Genomic DNA, 17,278 nt, shown 5'->3' on the forward strand with positions numbered 1-17,278 from the left:
TAACCTACACGTCTACATAAAAGTATAATTATAACGCAACACTGACCATCTCCATATAAAGAATGTAGGTTCATTGTGGAGGTTCCTCCAGTCATTTATCAGTGTTAGTATGCATTTCATTTATATTGTCTTACACCAGTCTATTTAATTATAGTTTGACTTTTTTGTGACGTTAAATAGTTGTTTGCCAATATGGGTGCACACATTTGGTAAACAGCTTGTATGTTTGTTTAGATAATTAACTGTCTTTATTTGATGTTTACTTATGATTTTTATGCATGTAGGGCTCGGCCTTTATCGTATGATTTTATTGTTATTGCAAAAAAACAATAACATTCTTATCATGATAAGAATATCTTGACGATAAATTCCAATTAGTAATGTCTGAAACCCCCCAAAACTGCCAGTATTGTCAGGATTGTTATTTTAGCTATTTTCTCCACTGTTGGTCTCTTCTGAACATGTAATTAAATATCGTTAAATTGTTCAGTTTAGTGATAAAAAACAAATGTTTCTTTATCTTGTGTCCTGATGAAACATATTTAAAATTTTGTTTTAATATACGTTACAGTATTAAACGTGTTTTTTTGAAGGACAGTATTTGTATTTATCGGGCTATAATGAAGCCTTAGTTAAGTTTCTCTTGGTTGACCTCATTTTTGTAGGACCCTTTTCTAGATTTGTTGAATTATTGGCTTTTCTGTGGATTTTTGTAATAAAAAAAAAATTGGAAAGTTTAAAGAATATTTTTTATACCTTTGTCCTTATGCCTTACCACTCGGTCCCTGAAATTCATCTTTTATCCCTTTTAAAAATCTAAATATTTTCAAAATCTCTATACATTGTCCAACCCTAGCGTAATAGTCTTAATTTACAGTGTTCAGGTCTCTCACCCTGAGGAATGAAGCCTTTGGAGGGGTTAGCTGTGAGCCAGGGCTTGGAGTACGTGGATTCATTCGGCTTCTGGATGAATTCAAACTGACATGGGACCTGCCCATCATTGAAAAGGCTCAGGCGCTCTGCCTGATGTTGCATGAATTTCACATCCTTAAAGTGGAACTGCAAGAAAAACAAATTCAGGGCTCAAATAAGGTATTTTTACAGGTGGTTTGCACAAAGTATAGTAAACCAGCACAATGAGAAGCCTTTGTAATTCTGGATAGTATGATTTCTATTTAAGTACAAATTACAGGATGGGAAAGCTTACCTCTCGCTGGGACAAGCTTAAAGACGGAATACACTCATTCTCCATTTTGTCTATATTTCGTACAATCTCTTCAAAGGTCTTCTTGTAGGCTTCACTATTTACTCTTTTGATCTGTAGAAACAGAATGAATGGAGTCAGAATAAAAATCTAATTTGATGGACAATAGCATTAACACTAACCCCAAATTCATAATTTTTGATACAAATATTTCTGAGAACTCTACCACTTCAACAGTCACTATGTTTCTGATCGTACAATATACAACATACAAATGAATATATTTTACACCCCCTAAAAAAGAATGCAGAAAACATGAAGAAAACATATATTTTTTTTTGGTCTCACGTATCAATTACGATACAAAGAAAGTTTGAAAGCCTGGCGTTTTATTTTTTTTTTAAAACAACCAAAAAGATTTTCTTTTTAAAAAATGTGAAGTTTCCTCACAATTACCCGTATCGGGCTTTAAAGGGTTAAATAGGAACTTCCATCTTCTTATTTTTGAAACAAAAACCTCAGCACGTTTAAAGCGTAAAAGTTCAGTCACTATCAACCGGTACATTTTTTTTTACCAAGCAGATGAGTGCTGTTAAAGCCCACTTTTCTCATATAAATCTTTATAAAATGCTATTACCAATGCCATAACTGTATGATGAAACGGCACATGTAACGCCACAGCATAACTGTTTTAAACAAAACTGAATTTGTTGTTGACCATAACATTTTTTTAATCTTTTGAAGCCTTTTAACAGAAACATCTGAGGCATGTGTAGCACGTTTTATTAACAACACAGAAAAGGATGGCGTTAACCTCCGTTTCTCTCTATAAGAAGAGCGGTTTGGACTTTTTAAGTTTCCTCTGTCACAACATAAATGTCTGCTCACAAGCAAGGAGCAGTTTGTAAAATAAATCAATAACCGCTCTCCCCAAATTATTTTCATCCCTCTTGGGTTTTTTCCCCTCCTCAGGGTCTAAGTGAAATGAGAGCTTGATTGTATATCAATATTTTTAAGTCCTTTCCAACCCACACAAGCGTAGCATTAGTTTGGACTTTTTAGGACCAAATTAAATAGTGACTTTAGAAAACAGAGCACACAAACTTGTGGCGTCTGAGTGGTGACTGTGTCAGCAAAATAAAGTTTTGACAGCTACCTTCAGTGCGGTTAAACTCTCGCACGTAAAACATGGAGTGGTTCAGCATAGTAACGCTGTTTCTATTCACTGCAGCCGTGTTTGACTCAACCTCTGCATGTCTCAGTAAAATATTCTGTGTTCACTGTAACAGTGATGGACTGTAATTAAATCCACCTGAAAGCTACCAGAAAAGTAATTTTCTTACTTTACTCTCCAATAATGCAAATTTACAGGTTAACCACAGAGCGCTTTAAAATCTACCTATCTTTAGGTAAAGTGCTGTTTTTTTAGGTCTCCGGGCTACTGCCAATCAAAAAAAAACATTTTCCATGTGTAACATTTACCCTTTGGCACCTTTTGGCCATGTGCTCGGCCAATTCTCATCAGTTTTCTCAATGCATTTCTCAACTTTTGAAAGGAGCTGAATTAAAATATCAGAACTGACAATTCTGAACACGACTTTAACGAAAATGTAAAGAATTCTCTACGTCTTTTCAACATACTGCATTGACAGAGCGCAAGCTAAAAGGGTTTGAGAAGAAATTTTAGGACTAAGTGAAATATTAAAGCGATATGTACATGCATGTCAACTATTGAGGTTAATGCATCTAGCCCCAAACCAAAGAAAATTAATTAAACATGAAACGAGTTAGATGATTGAAGCATTTACCCCAATGATGAGCAAGGAGCTGACAGGCTTGTGGTCACTGGCCCTTACATCCATATGGCTCTGGTAATGCTCCTGCTGGATGTTCTTCCCTTTCCACAAGATACGATCACACCATGCAGGGATGCGGCATTTCTCACTGAATCCAGGGGAATAAATGGACATTAATGGTAAAAATGTCAATCTTACCATTTAGGGTAAAACAAAAAATATATATATAATTTTCGAATGCATCTGTTCAAAATCTATCATTGCCAATTAACTCAATTAAGTTCTGAAATATTAGAAAACTGTATGAAAAGACTTTCAACTCAATGTTTAAGCAACTTTAAGGTGTATTCAGATGTATTGTTAATATACAGTGCAAACCTGGGAGGCCAAACTAATAAAATAAGGCCAATAAGAGGCTATTATAATTTATAATGCTGTTATTTAGTCAGAAAATTATGATAAAGTGTTTTTTTGTCCAAATGAATGTTTCATGGATTTTTAAAAATCTCCACTCTAGATGAAACTTATAACACAGTGTCCATGTAACTACTGACAACAAGGCTTATTTTGCATTTCTCTTTGTGAATACCTAGAAAAACTAAATTTAATTTGAGCAAAGATGTCTTCAAAAGCCTCTGATAAATGACTTCAGACAATTTTTGTTTCCAGGATAAACTAAATAGATTGTTTTTTAACAAACTCAGCAAGTCCTTAAACTTTGACTGGGAACATGAGCCTACTTAAAACCAATATTCTTAAAGAAAACTTTGGGAAATGCTTCTTTTTACAGCTGGAAATACCTTGTATCCCACTGATCCGAACCGGTGTCATATTTGTAGGTGGGCTGGAAATCAATTTCTCCTTCCGCAAAGCCAACAAACACAGCCTCCTCATCAATCTGTCTCTTGAGCTGAGGAAGATAACGAACAGATCATTATCACCATTCAGAAACACAAATTATAAGTTAGGACCATTTAGATAATTGTCAATCACCTGATCATAAGAGTGAAGTGTCTCAAAATCTTTCTTGGTGATTAGATCTTTCACACTTTCGACGTCCAGGTCACTGATTCTGTAGTTGAGGTCCCCGATCCATAAAACAACGCTGATCAAAGAAGCACGGGCACAAATGTAAAGAAAACCAGATTACACAGAAAACAACAAATCCACATTGGCAACGATGAATCTGGTTGATGCGGCAACGAAATGGCATCTTTGCATCTACAGCATCCTGGTTCACAGCGTAACAATGGAGGACGGTGAAGGAGTTACGCACTTGTGCTTCATAATGGTGAGTGGAGGTTGTGTTGGGTCGAGCTGCCGGAACTGGAGACGACTGCAAATATCCTTGAAGTCCTGATTGCGTCTCTCGTATTCTTCAACGTGTGCAGCGAGGTGAGAGTTGACGACGCAGATGTCGGAGTTGTGGAAGCGGAAACGGATCGCCACGGCTCCTTTGTTTCCCTGTGAAGCACGGAAGATTAATCCAGGTTAAAGAATATGTCAGAATGTGGTTAGTCAGCTAATGAAAGACAAAAAGGTACTCAACCCACTTTTGATACTTTATTGTGTTTATGTAGTAGTAAATGTTAATTTAATAATATAATCTCTACATTTTTTTATTTAACATATTCATTTCTTAATATATAAACTTGTTTGGAGCTACAATATGCTGGTGAAGATTCTCAGTCATCCAGGTCATGGTCATTCCAAAAAAAAAAAAAAAAAAGGTAAAAAACAAAGCAACTGGAATGACTCCATTCCGCTGGCTTAATGGTTTTTACGACCGCCCATTACTAAGGGGTGGTCCTGTTTCGGTTGAATTTGCATGCTATCTAAGCCATTACAGGCCTTTGTTTGGTAATGGTATAAAGCTTGTTACTCATCATTACTCCAGACTTTTTGAATTGAGAAAGCTTCCGGGAGAGGAAGCGAAACGTCTTCAACTACGGAAAACAAGTCCAGTTGCTTTGTTTTTTACCTTTTTTTTTTTTTTTTGAATTGGAGCTACAAATTAACCTTATGAAATAATTGTAATACTTTGCCTGAATCCACACAACATAAAACCCATTTTTACCAAAACAACAGTTATTAGAGACACACAGAGAGCTCGAGGTGAATAAGGGATTGAAGCTGTGTGCGAATAAAATTGAGGGAATTATTTTAGCTGCAGAACGTTTAGTGTTTTCACGGAAAATCACCAATAACACAGAACAAAGTCGCTAGAGTTTTCGCTAGTCACTTTTTTGAAAAAGGTCGCTGGATGGGTCGGAAAAGTCGCTTAATATAGCGAGAAATTCGCTAAATTGGCAGCAGCGACCCGCCGCTTCCTCAGATTAGTTTTGCTGCCGCTGGCCTTGCACTTCGTCTCACAAATACAGCAGCGAGCAAAGTGTTCAACGCATTTTGAAGAGTGGACCCATACTTTCGACCGCTTTCCATCAGCCACGCTTTCTTTACATGACCAGCGGCTGCTGACGTCATTACGCCCTTCTGCCTGCAATGCTGTGTTCATGTTTGGCATGAAAAATCGGCTACTCTTCCACTCCCTCGGTGTCACCGTCTACGGGTGTCACAGTGATGCTTTTAGGTACCAAAACATGGTACAGTCTGATTTTACGTGAATCAGTCCTCGGTAGTACCTATAAAAGTACCGAATTTGGTACCCATCCCCTGTTACAACACATGCAAAATAATTAGCGTGCACAAAGCTGATCGTCATATCAGGTTAAAAGCAATTTGCGTGTGTAAAACGAGGGAGACAGTGGGTCTCTAAACATTTATTGACTTTACCGACCATCTTATACATGTTTTACATCCCCAAAAACAACAGTGTTGACAGCAACAACAATAAAGTACTACATTTTAAAATCACTTGTTTCTGCCTCGTTTTATGTCGTTTAGAAACTCAGCTGATTAAAAATAATGTCCTCATTACACATGAAACGATCATTCTCTTGCTTGTTATGCAATTATCAATACTGTAAATATGAATGCACGGGTAGATTTGAGCCAAAACCTGCAGTGGTGTAACTTTAACTGACTGATTAGTTTCATATTAGCTTACACAACATTTTAGGCAAAACTGAAATTAAATATTTGAGCAAAAGTTCTGGATCTGTTAACATCAGTAACAGCAGAAATTTAGAGTATGGATGTGTGGATTGAATCGGACCCCAAAAATCCTGCATTGCAACATTTCTAATATGGACGACCAAATATAACATTTAAATTATCAAGAATAAATAAGTATGATATTTATCAGTCCAAAAGAGGGAGAGAAGATTGATTTAAATGACTCAATTGTTTTATTTGAGCCTATTTACATGCAGTAAGCACCATGATATTGAAGCCCTTTCTATTGAGCAGAGCCGTTCTTACCATCCTTCCCATTATGCCTGTGCCCACAGTCTCAGCCTCCACATCAGAGATGAACTCTGCATGCTCCTTCTTCACATAGAAGATCAGCATGATGCCCACCAGACGGATCAACCTCACCTGAAGCACCAAAAGACAGGTTTACATATACAACTGAAGGCAAATACTTATTTAGCTCTGATTACGACCAAAACAAGATACGAAAGTATTGAGCTTTAGGCCATTCAGTCCAATCAGCGTCTCATTTCAATAAAATAATGAGCAGAAATGTTCATCACAGATCATGAGATAGTTGTGCATGAAAATAAACACGACGCTAAGTAGCCCTGCTAAAGAGTCCAGCATTAATCAACCATGACAAACAAATTTGTTGTATAACTTGTTAACCGTGTCAGAAGCAGGTCAGCTAAGCGTTGAAGGAGCACTGATGCACATCCTGTAAATTGTGAAGATGAATAAACGAGTGGCGCTGAAATGAGGAAGCCAGCAAGGCAGAGTCAGCACTCTGAGAAAGGGGAAATGAGCAAAAGCCAATATAACGAAAATGAACTAAAACTTATTTGTGGGCTGACTTGGTGACTCAAACCCCAAAAAAGGAAATATGTAATGGATGCAGTGAAGCAATCTTCTAGTGCAAATGTCAAAAACAACACTTTTCAGTGAATACAGACATGTCCTTATTTAGGGCAATAAAACCAACACTGAAAACGGAGAGCTGCTTACCAAGGCGTACTGAGCGTCTGCATGCAGAGCCTCAGACACAGCCTTCGTCCACTCCTGCTCTTTGGGGGTGTCATTAAAGAAAAAGGCCTCTTTGCTGAGGTCTAGCTCCTGGAAACTAGAAAAAAAAAGGGCAGACAGTGAGAAAAATAAATAAAAAGAAGTTTCAAAACTTGTGTTGAGCAAACTTTTTCACTTCTTCAGAGCAAAGCAGCACATAGAAATGTAGGAAGGATCAATGTGCATACACAGCTGAAGTCTGTGGGTGGGGATGCCCTTTGCATCCAAACAGGTTCAATAGCTGCAAGCGTCGAAGGATTGAGCTGGAAACGTCTGTCTTTGAAATGGGATTAAGAAGAGCTCCTCTCCAGCAGGATGGATGTGACTTACCCCACGCAGTATAGGTCGGGAGGTTTGAGAGTGCAGCTCAGCCATGGACGGAGGCTCTCCTTTGGGTTCTGTCCGTTCACATTGTAGGTGCCAAGAAAGAAGCTGAAACATGAGAAGAAAGAAAAAAAAAATGATTATCACAATCGCAGCTTAACCTGATCCATCTGACTGGAAGTCTAAATGCCTACTGGACAATCTACCGGCCTTTCTGGGCCACATTTCCAAATAGTTAACCAATAACCACTGCATATGAACCAAAGCAGGTTCTGATTCAACCCGATGTAGCGGCTCATGATAAAAAACTGCCTTTGAAGTTCTTTCCACCCAGCTGTAGGACGCACGACAGCAGCAAAAGAAAAACCTGCCATTAAAGTGAGTTTTATGTCGTAATAAGTTGCCATCGGTTCAAAGTCCATTTATTGAGCCCAGAGACAGTACCTGCATGACCAGAGTTCTCCTCAATTTTATGGATCAGAGCAGTAAAGCGCTTCCCCTCCCCCACCTTTTTCTGTACGCTGCCGGTCTGTTGGCTGAAAGAAGACTCCCACAATGTTTCTATGCTCTTAAGACAATTTCAGCTATGTGGAAATAATTCCAGTTGCAAAATAACAAACATCACTGTGTGGAAACTAAAGCTACATCAATCCTCCCTTTTTTTTTTTACAAGATTTAAAACTACTGCTGAAAATCCATGAGCTCAGGCTTCCTGTTTCTCTCTGCGTTGCCCTTGATGGACTGGCAACCTGTCCAGGGTTTACACGGCCTCTCGTCCACTAAAAGCTGGAGATAAGCACCAGCCAATCACAAACCTGCATAGTAGTACTGGGAGATAAAAAATTACAATCTTTGGGTTTATTATATCAAAGCTGATTAATCGATTTGTTTCACCTTTCCATTCATAAGAACAAACTGCAGATATTTTTTTAAAAGTGCCTTTAATTCATCTCATCTAGGAGATGAGATGAATTCAAAGTGCAACTAAATCTTATATGTAAAACGTGCTTGTAAAACAAGATGGCGGCCCCTGCCATGGTAAACAATAAAAATATAACAAAATGTTCGCTGCTAGTGGTATTAAGCTAGTTTCAGTATACATCTAGGAGCAGGCATTACTTCACTTGTGTAACTTTAAAAAATAAATAAATTAAACTGCCTCACCTTAGGGTAAAAAAAAAGCTTCCCCTTTGGAGTATTTTGACAATATATTTTTCCTAAACAAGTATTAAACATTGCATGCTATAACCAAAACAATTTCCCTTATTTGGGGCTGATAAAGTTTCATGAAAGCCCAAGGAGTGCATTGGCAAAAAGAAAGATGTTATCTATATAAATTCAAATTAATTGATTATGGATTAGGCAGGTATAAAAATGGATGGGTGGAAGAATAAAACTAAATATAAATAATGATTTAGTTGTTATATATTTTCAGCTATTTTAGCAGCCTAAATAATTCATGTTGCTTTTCTGGGTCGTGTTACACACAAATTTCACAAAAAAATTGGGATGTTTTTAAATGAAGGTTACCAGATTGAGACAATGTAATAATTCAGCCAATGCCAACCCGGGAGACATTTCTGTCTTTGATGTAAATGTCAACAGGTCCCTCTGTACGTCACATACAAGATAATATCAGCAGATTATCTCTAATGTGTTTGTGCAGCCCAGAAACAACTTGGCTGGTTGTACATGGATATTAAAGCGTTTTACTTCGCCTTTCTCTCCAATCTGACATTTTAAAACTGTTAAACGACAAACTGAAAACCTAACAATGAAACCAGAAAATTAAAGTGGAAGCAAAACAGAAACCCACCCAGTGAAAGAACCGCCTGGCTACAAAATAAGCTTGAGAACACTTTAACCTACCGACATCGGCATCAGATATTAAGAGTAACACTGAAAAACACCTCGACTGGGACACGCTGAGAACCAGACCTTTAGACCAGATTTAGATCTCCTCTCAGAGTTTCACTGCAGGTCCGGATTCAAAACAGGTTTTCTTCTATTCAATAGCCCAGATCTTCAAGCAGAGGTTGCTTCTTTATGCAGTCGCACAGGGTGGAAACAGAGACCGAGATCTTTTGGCGTGCTGGGGCACTCCTGAAGATTTTTGACTCCATGGTTGCACTTTACAACCATCAACGCTCCCAACAAATTCAAGTTTTTTACATTGCTACCGTTAATTGCACATTTTCCATCACCTTGTGTATGATAAACATGAGAATTTTGCACACTTTTAAGTCATTCTACTCAGTTGCACATTTCATTTAATCTGAGTATGCCATTTTTAATAAGTACAGTATTTTTCCCCCTTCTGCTGTGGACTTTTTCCCTTACATGCTGCTACAGTCTCCCCACCATGGGACAACAGAGGAGTATTGCACGCACACACACACACACACACACACTATCACACCTAAGGGCTGTGGACTGTGGGAGGAAGCCAGAAGACCTGGAGAGAACCCACACATGCACAGGGAGAACATGCAAACTCCATGCAGAAAGACCCCGAGACGGGATTTGAACTCACGGCCTTCCAGCTGCAAGACAACAGGGCTACCAACTTTCCATTTCAAACTAAAAATAAATTAAAAAAAAACACATAAGTGCATCTCAATCAATTACTACTAATAATTCATGAAAAGTTTATTTTATTCCTTAACTCAACTGGCAAAAATGAGACTCATTATTCAGAGCTTCAAGCCACAGAGGGACATTTTCCAAGCATTTATTTCTTAGCTTTATTTTTCTTTATGGCTTACAGCTAATGTGAAAAACAAAATTCTGCTTTTTTAAATAGATACTACATGAATGAAATAAAACATATTTTTAATACAAAAAAGTAGGTCTACTGAAAACTATTTTGTTGTGCTGCATTGTAATTGCACTCAATACTTGTTCAGGGCTCCTTTTTCCTTGAATTACTGCATTAATGAAACAAGGAATGTAGACCATCAGCCTGTGGCTCTGCTGACGAGTTAAGGAAGCCTGGGTTGCTCTAATACTGGTCTGCATTGTTGGGTGTGGTCTCTTTCATCTTCCTGTTCACAATAGCTCATAGATTCTCTACGGGAGTTTGACCAGAACAGTTTTTGCTGCCCGATCAAGCAAAGTGAAACCATGGTCATTAAACCAGGCGTGTTTTTGCCAGATGCCGAGTTCTGCTGAACAAATAAATCGACATACAACTTGTCAGTAGAGGAAAGGTAAAGGTGCTCTTAGAATGTTGGACTTAATGAACCGACAGCAGAGGATGACAAGGCTCGCCCAATCATCAACTTCACGCCGGACCCGAAGAAGCCTGGGATGCAGCCATCTGGGTGTGAGAGGCTCTTGGCGCTCTGACTCCAGCTGCAGACCATGCCTGGTGAAACTGAATGGGCTTTGCGTCACAAACTTGTCAAGGCCACGCCCATCCCCATTCTTTTCCACCTCGCATTTTTACTTTCACCCAGCACTCCATAGCAACTGTTGATCCAGAAGTCTGAACAGCCACAATGACCTTTAGCGGCTTTCCCTCTTTGTTGGGAGAGTACCGACTGTCTGGACATCTGCGACATGACCATAAAATAACATTTAAAACTAAAAAAAAATATTTCTGTGTTTGTCTACTATAACAGACGCTTAAGACCCGGTAATTTTAGTCTAAACACGGACTTTTTGATGCCTGAAAATGATCAGCTTTTCTTCCAACATATATTTTTCTCTGTCCTGACCGATCTGCAAATGAGGCTGACGGCTCATCAAACATTCATGTATGATGAGAAACTGATTTTTTTCAGCCTTTTTCCCAGTGTCTGAATGCCTGTGTTTGGGCTAAAGTTCTCCGGTCTTAGGAGGATAGTACAGTTTTTTAAAGAAACTGAATTTTAGGACTATATTAACCATAAGCCATATGCATCAATATAAACAGAAAAACAACACCCCCTCTAGCTCTAAATAATGAGCTTTGCCTTTTTATTTTATTTAAGAAAATAAATTACTCTTTTAGATGATATTCAAGTTTATATAGATGCACTTGTACAGCGAAGATTTTCCCATGGCATGGCGGCTGAACGATAGAATAATCATGTTACAAATGGAAGTGTTGGCTCCATTGACAGCCCTTCAAATGTCTTACCAGACCCAATAAAAAAACATATTTAAAAATGTAATGTCATAATAATAATAATAATAATAATAATAATAATAATAATAATAATAATAATAATAAGTTGCACAGATTTACCAGTAGGGGGCAGTATGGTTAGTTAAATTCATGTGCTGAGTATCCTTCAGGAAAAAAACATATTCAAATAAATCCACTTAATAATGAGAGTCAGTGCTGCATACTGAGTGGTGGTATAGTAACACACTGGGCTGGTGCATCTAATTAAGCATTGCTCAATTCTGTGGACAAATAATAAATGTAGATGTAGAAGAGTTAAAGCATAAGCATAGGAGCCTTTCGACTGGAAAAGCAGATAAACAATCGCAAGATATGACTGAATAGAGCAAGTTTCATACCTGAAATTCTCCAGATAGGTGTACAAGTCCTCACTCTTCAGCAGCTCGCACCTGATGAGATTGTCGCGCAGGCCGAATTGTGGCATGGCCAGAATCTGAGCTTTGTTTGACGCGGTGTGGCTGGACGAGCGCACCAGATCATCCCGCTCCTCTCGACTTGATATGCTCTGGCTGCGTCACAAAAGGTACAAGCAGACGGTTTAGGGACAACAAGGTGGAAACGTTTCCTCAAACTGAGGAATGCTTAGTCTAACCAAAAACATAAAACAAAGCGTAGCTGAATTTAAAACATTTCTGGTTTGTAGCAAGCATAGCCTCTGGCCTGGCTTCCAAAAGAATTGTCTTCTCTACGCAAGAGAATCTATTTTGCACAACAGAGATGTTATATTGTACCTCATAGTTGCACCATAGATGCAGTGATTATGAAATATTAAATGAGAGGAAAAAAATGCAATACACCTGGGAAGTGTGATCTTCTAGGAATCTATTGTAACCAAACACTACCTTCATGCCCCGACAAACCAGACTAAAAAAAAAAAAAAAAAAAGCTTCCAGGTTTAACAAAAAAGCTGACTTGTGTTTTGTTGAAGTGCATCAAAATATTTTGATTTTTTTTCCCTTTCCTGCAGGAGCTGATCCAGTTATAAATAATTAAAATATGAAGACATAGATCTTGAAATCTTTCTAAAGCTAAATTATAACCTCCATTCACATTTGCATTAAGAAAGGCTACAAACAAACGTATTACAGCTATTATCGTGGTTGCCCTTTGACCCGTTTCCTGCAGGTTTATATGTCTGGGCTTTTAATGATAAGGCAGTGGCACATCTGTACAAAACACACACCTGACCACAAACAGCGTCTTTGTTTTTCCTCATATTTTGGTTTTACAGCAACACGATGCCAGTAGAAACAGAACGAGCTCATGCATCTGAATAAATTAGGACATGGTCGAAAAGCTGGTTAGTTTTAGTAGTTCTACTCAAAAAGTGAAAACTATTGGATATATTCTAAGACTTTATTGCCGTTCCTTTAGATGCTAATGGGTTACAGCTAATTAAAACTGAACATTTAGTGCCTTAGACAATGTTTACCATACCATAAGGTTAAAAAGAGCAGAATTTCAGTAACAGGATTTTTATACCGAAATGCTAGTCTTCTCAAAAGTACGCCCATGTACTTAACGGTATGTGTGTTAAATGCTACACTCTGCGTTGCATGACTCTATACATGTCTCACTTTTTGAATGAAATTACTTTAATAAATAAACTCTGCTGCATCCTGATTTGCTAAAATATAAAAATGAATAGTTAAGTTCAGCACAGGAGGGGAATTTTCTAAAACTTCAACCATCACTTCATAAAAACTGATTCACACTGCAGGATAATTTGCCCAATTTCTGCCCCGATCATCCCCTTCCGACAGGCCCAGACTATCGAGGCGGCTCTTCACGTGAGCTTTAGAGATATTCCTGCCATGTGTGGTGCGTTAAGACTGATCTGGTCCGCTCGGAAGAACGTCGGGACTCCTCCGACCTCCAATCGGGGGTATTCAACATGTTTGGTTGTCTTGCCCTGACATCCTAGCGTATTGGGTGTTCCCCGAGGGCAAACGAGCAGGCAGCCTCTTGAATGTGACATGTAGCCAATCAGAAAGCGAGGTGAGGGAAGAAAATTAAAAAAAAAACAGAAGTCACCTCTATATCATAGTACAGCAAACGTCGAGCCCCCGTTAGCGTTGTTGCCACTCCTTTAACCAGCGCCTTTTCTTTTTGTTGCCATTGTTCTTCCTGGTCGTCCACGTTTATTTACTCTAAACTCACGTTTGATCTCAATCCAAATGATTCGGAGTAAAATCTTTTTGTGTGCTTTGTCTCACGGGCTTTTGAAATGGGCCGACAATTTTAACATCTGGCTGTGTGAACCAGGCTTTAGAAACCCATAATAAGAGAAAGAAAAAAAAACGAAAAAAAAAAAAAACTTACTTATCTTGGCTGGGATTCCCTTTGGACTTCTGTGTGACGCTGTTAGAATTCTTCGCCTTTTCTAAAGATCCCTTTTTCTCCGACGGCTTCTCTGTGAGTAGAGATGAAACAGAAGAACCAAATTAAACAACATGCAGGATTTTAGCACGATCCGTTATACAACTACCAACATAAAGGCTAAACTGACCGCCGGATAACATGCTGCACCTTCCCAAAACACGACTAGAAATGTTAGCACGCCTTCTGGAGCCATAAATTAGCTCGCTCACCAAACTAATACGAGGGGGATCAAAATCCTAATGATGGAACAGAACGCCGTTAATCTTTACGTTGTCAACCCAGGGCTGAGCTGATGGCTCCAGACGTCTGAGGCTATCTTTCGCAGTCGAGTCAGAGTAACTGCATCCTAAGTAGCTGGGTTTAATGGCCGAGTGTGAAGTATGAGACAGCATGGGCCCTGTCTCCTGCAGCTTGGCAGAGACGACAGCTAGCTCCGCTGAGAGGGGAATGCCAAGCACTTGGAGGAGGAAATTAAACTTAAAAGTCATGAGCGGGCTACGCTAGGAATGCATCTGCCCAACGGTGCAGCCTCATAGCCTGAAGGGCAGTGGTTTGTGTTTGACAATTAAAAGCACAATATTAGGCCATGTCAGACTCCAAGAACAAACTGTAGTGACATGAAACAGCTATAACATTCACATGCAAGTGGTTGAATTGATGTCCTAATCTGACTAATACTGTTTGATGTGTACAATATCTTAATCCACTCCCATATTAAATGTAGAATATCTTACGAATTGTATTAAAATAGTTTTTAAGTGCATAGTTGAGGCAATTGCTGCTTCAAGCCACATTTGCTGGCAGCGCGAAGGCATCAAGCTTTTATTTGTTCTGTTTGCACAGCTTTGATCACAAAATAACTTATTTTTTACAGTTACTTTGCAGTTTTAGTAAGAAAATGGGCTTATTGTGTAGAAATAAGGACCAAACCTCTCAAGAAACTCTGCAGGTACGATAAATATGGTCATGGGGCTTCTAAAACTTTCATAAAGGAAACAAGAAAAAACAAATACTTTTCAGCAATTATAGAAAGCACAAAACTGAATTTTTCAACATTTCCTGGAGGAATCCTACAACATTTACTTATAAATCTTCATTAACAACTAACCATATTAGTTAGGTTGCCATAAAAATGTTGTACTACCCCCAAAGCAACATCTTCTGCACTAGTGTTACCAATGTACAGTCATTTTCAACGTTATTTCAGCAAAGGTGATTGCGTAAGCGAGGTTTTTCTGCCTGTATGGAGCCTAAAAGAATTACAGCAGAGTCATTGCCCCAATATTTGTTGGAAAAAAACAACAACAAAAAAAAAACATGACACATTGTGTAAGAACTGAGGTATCATATCCTGTCTCTCTTATATAGGTGCCCCTGTTTTAAAACAGCAGTTGGGAACTACCGGCTATATTAGCTGACTGCAGGCCTTACCGCAGCAGACTGCTTAACCGGCTAATATCAGCCTGCTATGTGAGTCTATGGAGAACAGAAAGGTAAAAGAGGAACGAAATTTGACACAATGAACACTTGAGAAGCGACTAAATTTAGCATGCTTTTAGTCTATTTTTGCTTCAAAGTCTATGCCCCACCATCAAAAGAGGCAATATTTTTGATAATTCAAAAGTAGCTGTATGGAATATTTGATTTTCTATTATATTTTACTTATTTTATAAATAAAAGCAATTTGATCATACATTTTTAAATACCATTTTCCCTAACAATTGTTTTGTATTTGTAGTTATTAAAGTCATAGTAAGATTTTAAAAACCACAATGGAGCAGCTGGGAGCATTCTGGGGCGAAGGGTCTTCCTGAGGAGCCCCTTTCCAGGTCAAAAGCACCCAATCTAACCCTCAGACTAAAGCCCAACCTTGATGAATAACAAGTAGCTGATATTAGCTGATTAATTAGGTAGGCTATCTGCTCAGCTAAGCAGCCTGCAGAGGATGGCCTATCAGCTAAGTCGCTTGTTTTATGATTTTAGTGACAGCTAAATGGATGGTTTATACCAGCGAGGAGAATACGCAGTTGCTTTAGTTCAAGCTGTCTTAAGTTTATGAGAAGAAGAAGACGACCTCAGAAGAAAGAAATAAGACCAGAGTGGATTTGGGAGTAGGGCTGAGTGATATGGCTAATTTTTTTCCTCCATCCTCTTTCACAAAAACAAAATTATTTTAATAATTTATCATTATGTCAAGCATTTTATCTGGGAGTTGACCTGAAGTCAAAGTGCAACTAAATACAAGCTGTGAAAAATGCTACTAAAACCAGATGGCGAACCTGTCATAGTAAAAAATTCAAATATAACAAAATGTTTGCTGCTAGCGGTTTTGCACAATGAGCTAAGAACAGGCTTCACTTCACTGGTGTAACTTCAAACTAACTTAAACCAAAGTAAATGAATAAATTTAGTCTCTCCGCTTATGGTTAAAAAAAGCTTCCCCTTTACAATATTTTGACAGTATATTTTCCTCAACATGTATTCAGCATTGCTTGTTGTTATCTTAATGGAAGCCCAAGTGCATTTGCAGAATAATATCTCGATTTTCCAAAAAATTAAATCTTAAATAAAAAAATTTAAAAAATCATAAATTTGGATGAATCAATTAAATCGATTTATCGCCCAGCCCTAATTGGGATTTTTTTCCCTACGCGATCTCTCTGAGGAGCGGAAGAGCAGGTACATTACCTACATTTCTGGGAAGAAAATCATCCGCTCTACCTTTAATATATAATATAACCTTCAGTGGCTGCTTGAAACGCAGGGAACGACGATATTGCATCAACGGCCGTGATCAACAACCAGAACGTTCGCCATCTCAAGGACAAGAACCCAAAAAGAAAAATCAAAGAAGCTCAACCTCTTGTGAATTACGTTACACCTGTGATTAAGACTAGGACTGAACGATTTTGGAAAAAAAATCTAATTGCGATTTTGTTTTATCTTAATATTGCGATTTAATGGGATTATTTTTTTTCAGTTTAATTTATCGTGTCTTTTTAAACATACAAACAACAAATCAGTCTGTTTCATCGCTGTGCAGATTAGGTGCTTAAAGACCCGCTGCGTCTCAACACGGAGCAGAAATGATTGCGTTCTGCCTACAATATATTTAAACCAAAATTGCGATTTGATTTAGACTTTTCTCTGCATTAACCACAAGCAACAAAATGGCCTCTAGAGAAAGACATTTGTAACAAAAAACTTTCAATGTTTTTATTAATCCAAATATTATTCAAGAGA

At 38.2% G+C, this 17,278-nt stretch overlaps 1 protein-coding gene across 2 annotated transcripts in view; it reads right to left on the bottom strand.

The window, feature by feature from the left end:
• inpp5b (inositol polyphosphate-5-phosphatase B) overlaps positions 1 to 17,278 on the bottom strand; it is a 28,446-nt gene that overhangs the window by 5,235 nt on the left and 5,933 nt on the right. For both annotated transcript variants that reach the window (XM_021324641.2, XM_012878747.3), the window contains 11 exons: positions 13,976 to 14,066; positions 11,992 to 12,162; positions 7,489 to 7,590; positions 7,102 to 7,216; positions 6,382 to 6,498; positions 4,277 to 4,464; positions 3,994 to 4,105; positions 3,801 to 3,910; positions 3,013 to 3,148; positions 1,208 to 1,318; positions 894 to 1,059 (listed from right to left, as the gene is read on the bottom strand). In XM_021324641.2, the coding sequence (XP_021180316.2) occupies positions 894 to 1,059; positions 1,208 to 1,318; positions 3,013 to 3,148; positions 3,801 to 3,910; positions 3,994 to 4,105; positions 4,277 to 4,464; positions 6,382 to 6,498; positions 7,102 to 7,216; positions 7,489 to 7,590; positions 11,992 to 12,162; positions 13,976 to 14,066 (1,419 nt within the window). The remainder of the gene's footprint in view (positions 1 to 893; positions 1,060 to 1,207; positions 1,319 to 3,012; positions 3,149 to 3,800; positions 3,911 to 3,993; positions 4,106 to 4,276; positions 4,465 to 6,381; positions 6,499 to 7,101; positions 7,217 to 7,488; positions 7,591 to 11,991; positions 12,163 to 13,975; positions 14,067 to 17,278) is intronic.

Source organism: Fundulus heteroclitus, chromosome 3 (genome assembly GCF_011125445.2).
Source record: "Fundulus heteroclitus isolate FHET01 chromosome 3, MU-UCD_Fhet_4.1, whole genome shotgun sequence".
In the NCBI taxonomy this organism is placed as follows: Eukaryota; Metazoa; Chordata; class Actinopteri; order Cyprinodontiformes; family Fundulidae; genus Fundulus; species Fundulus heteroclitus.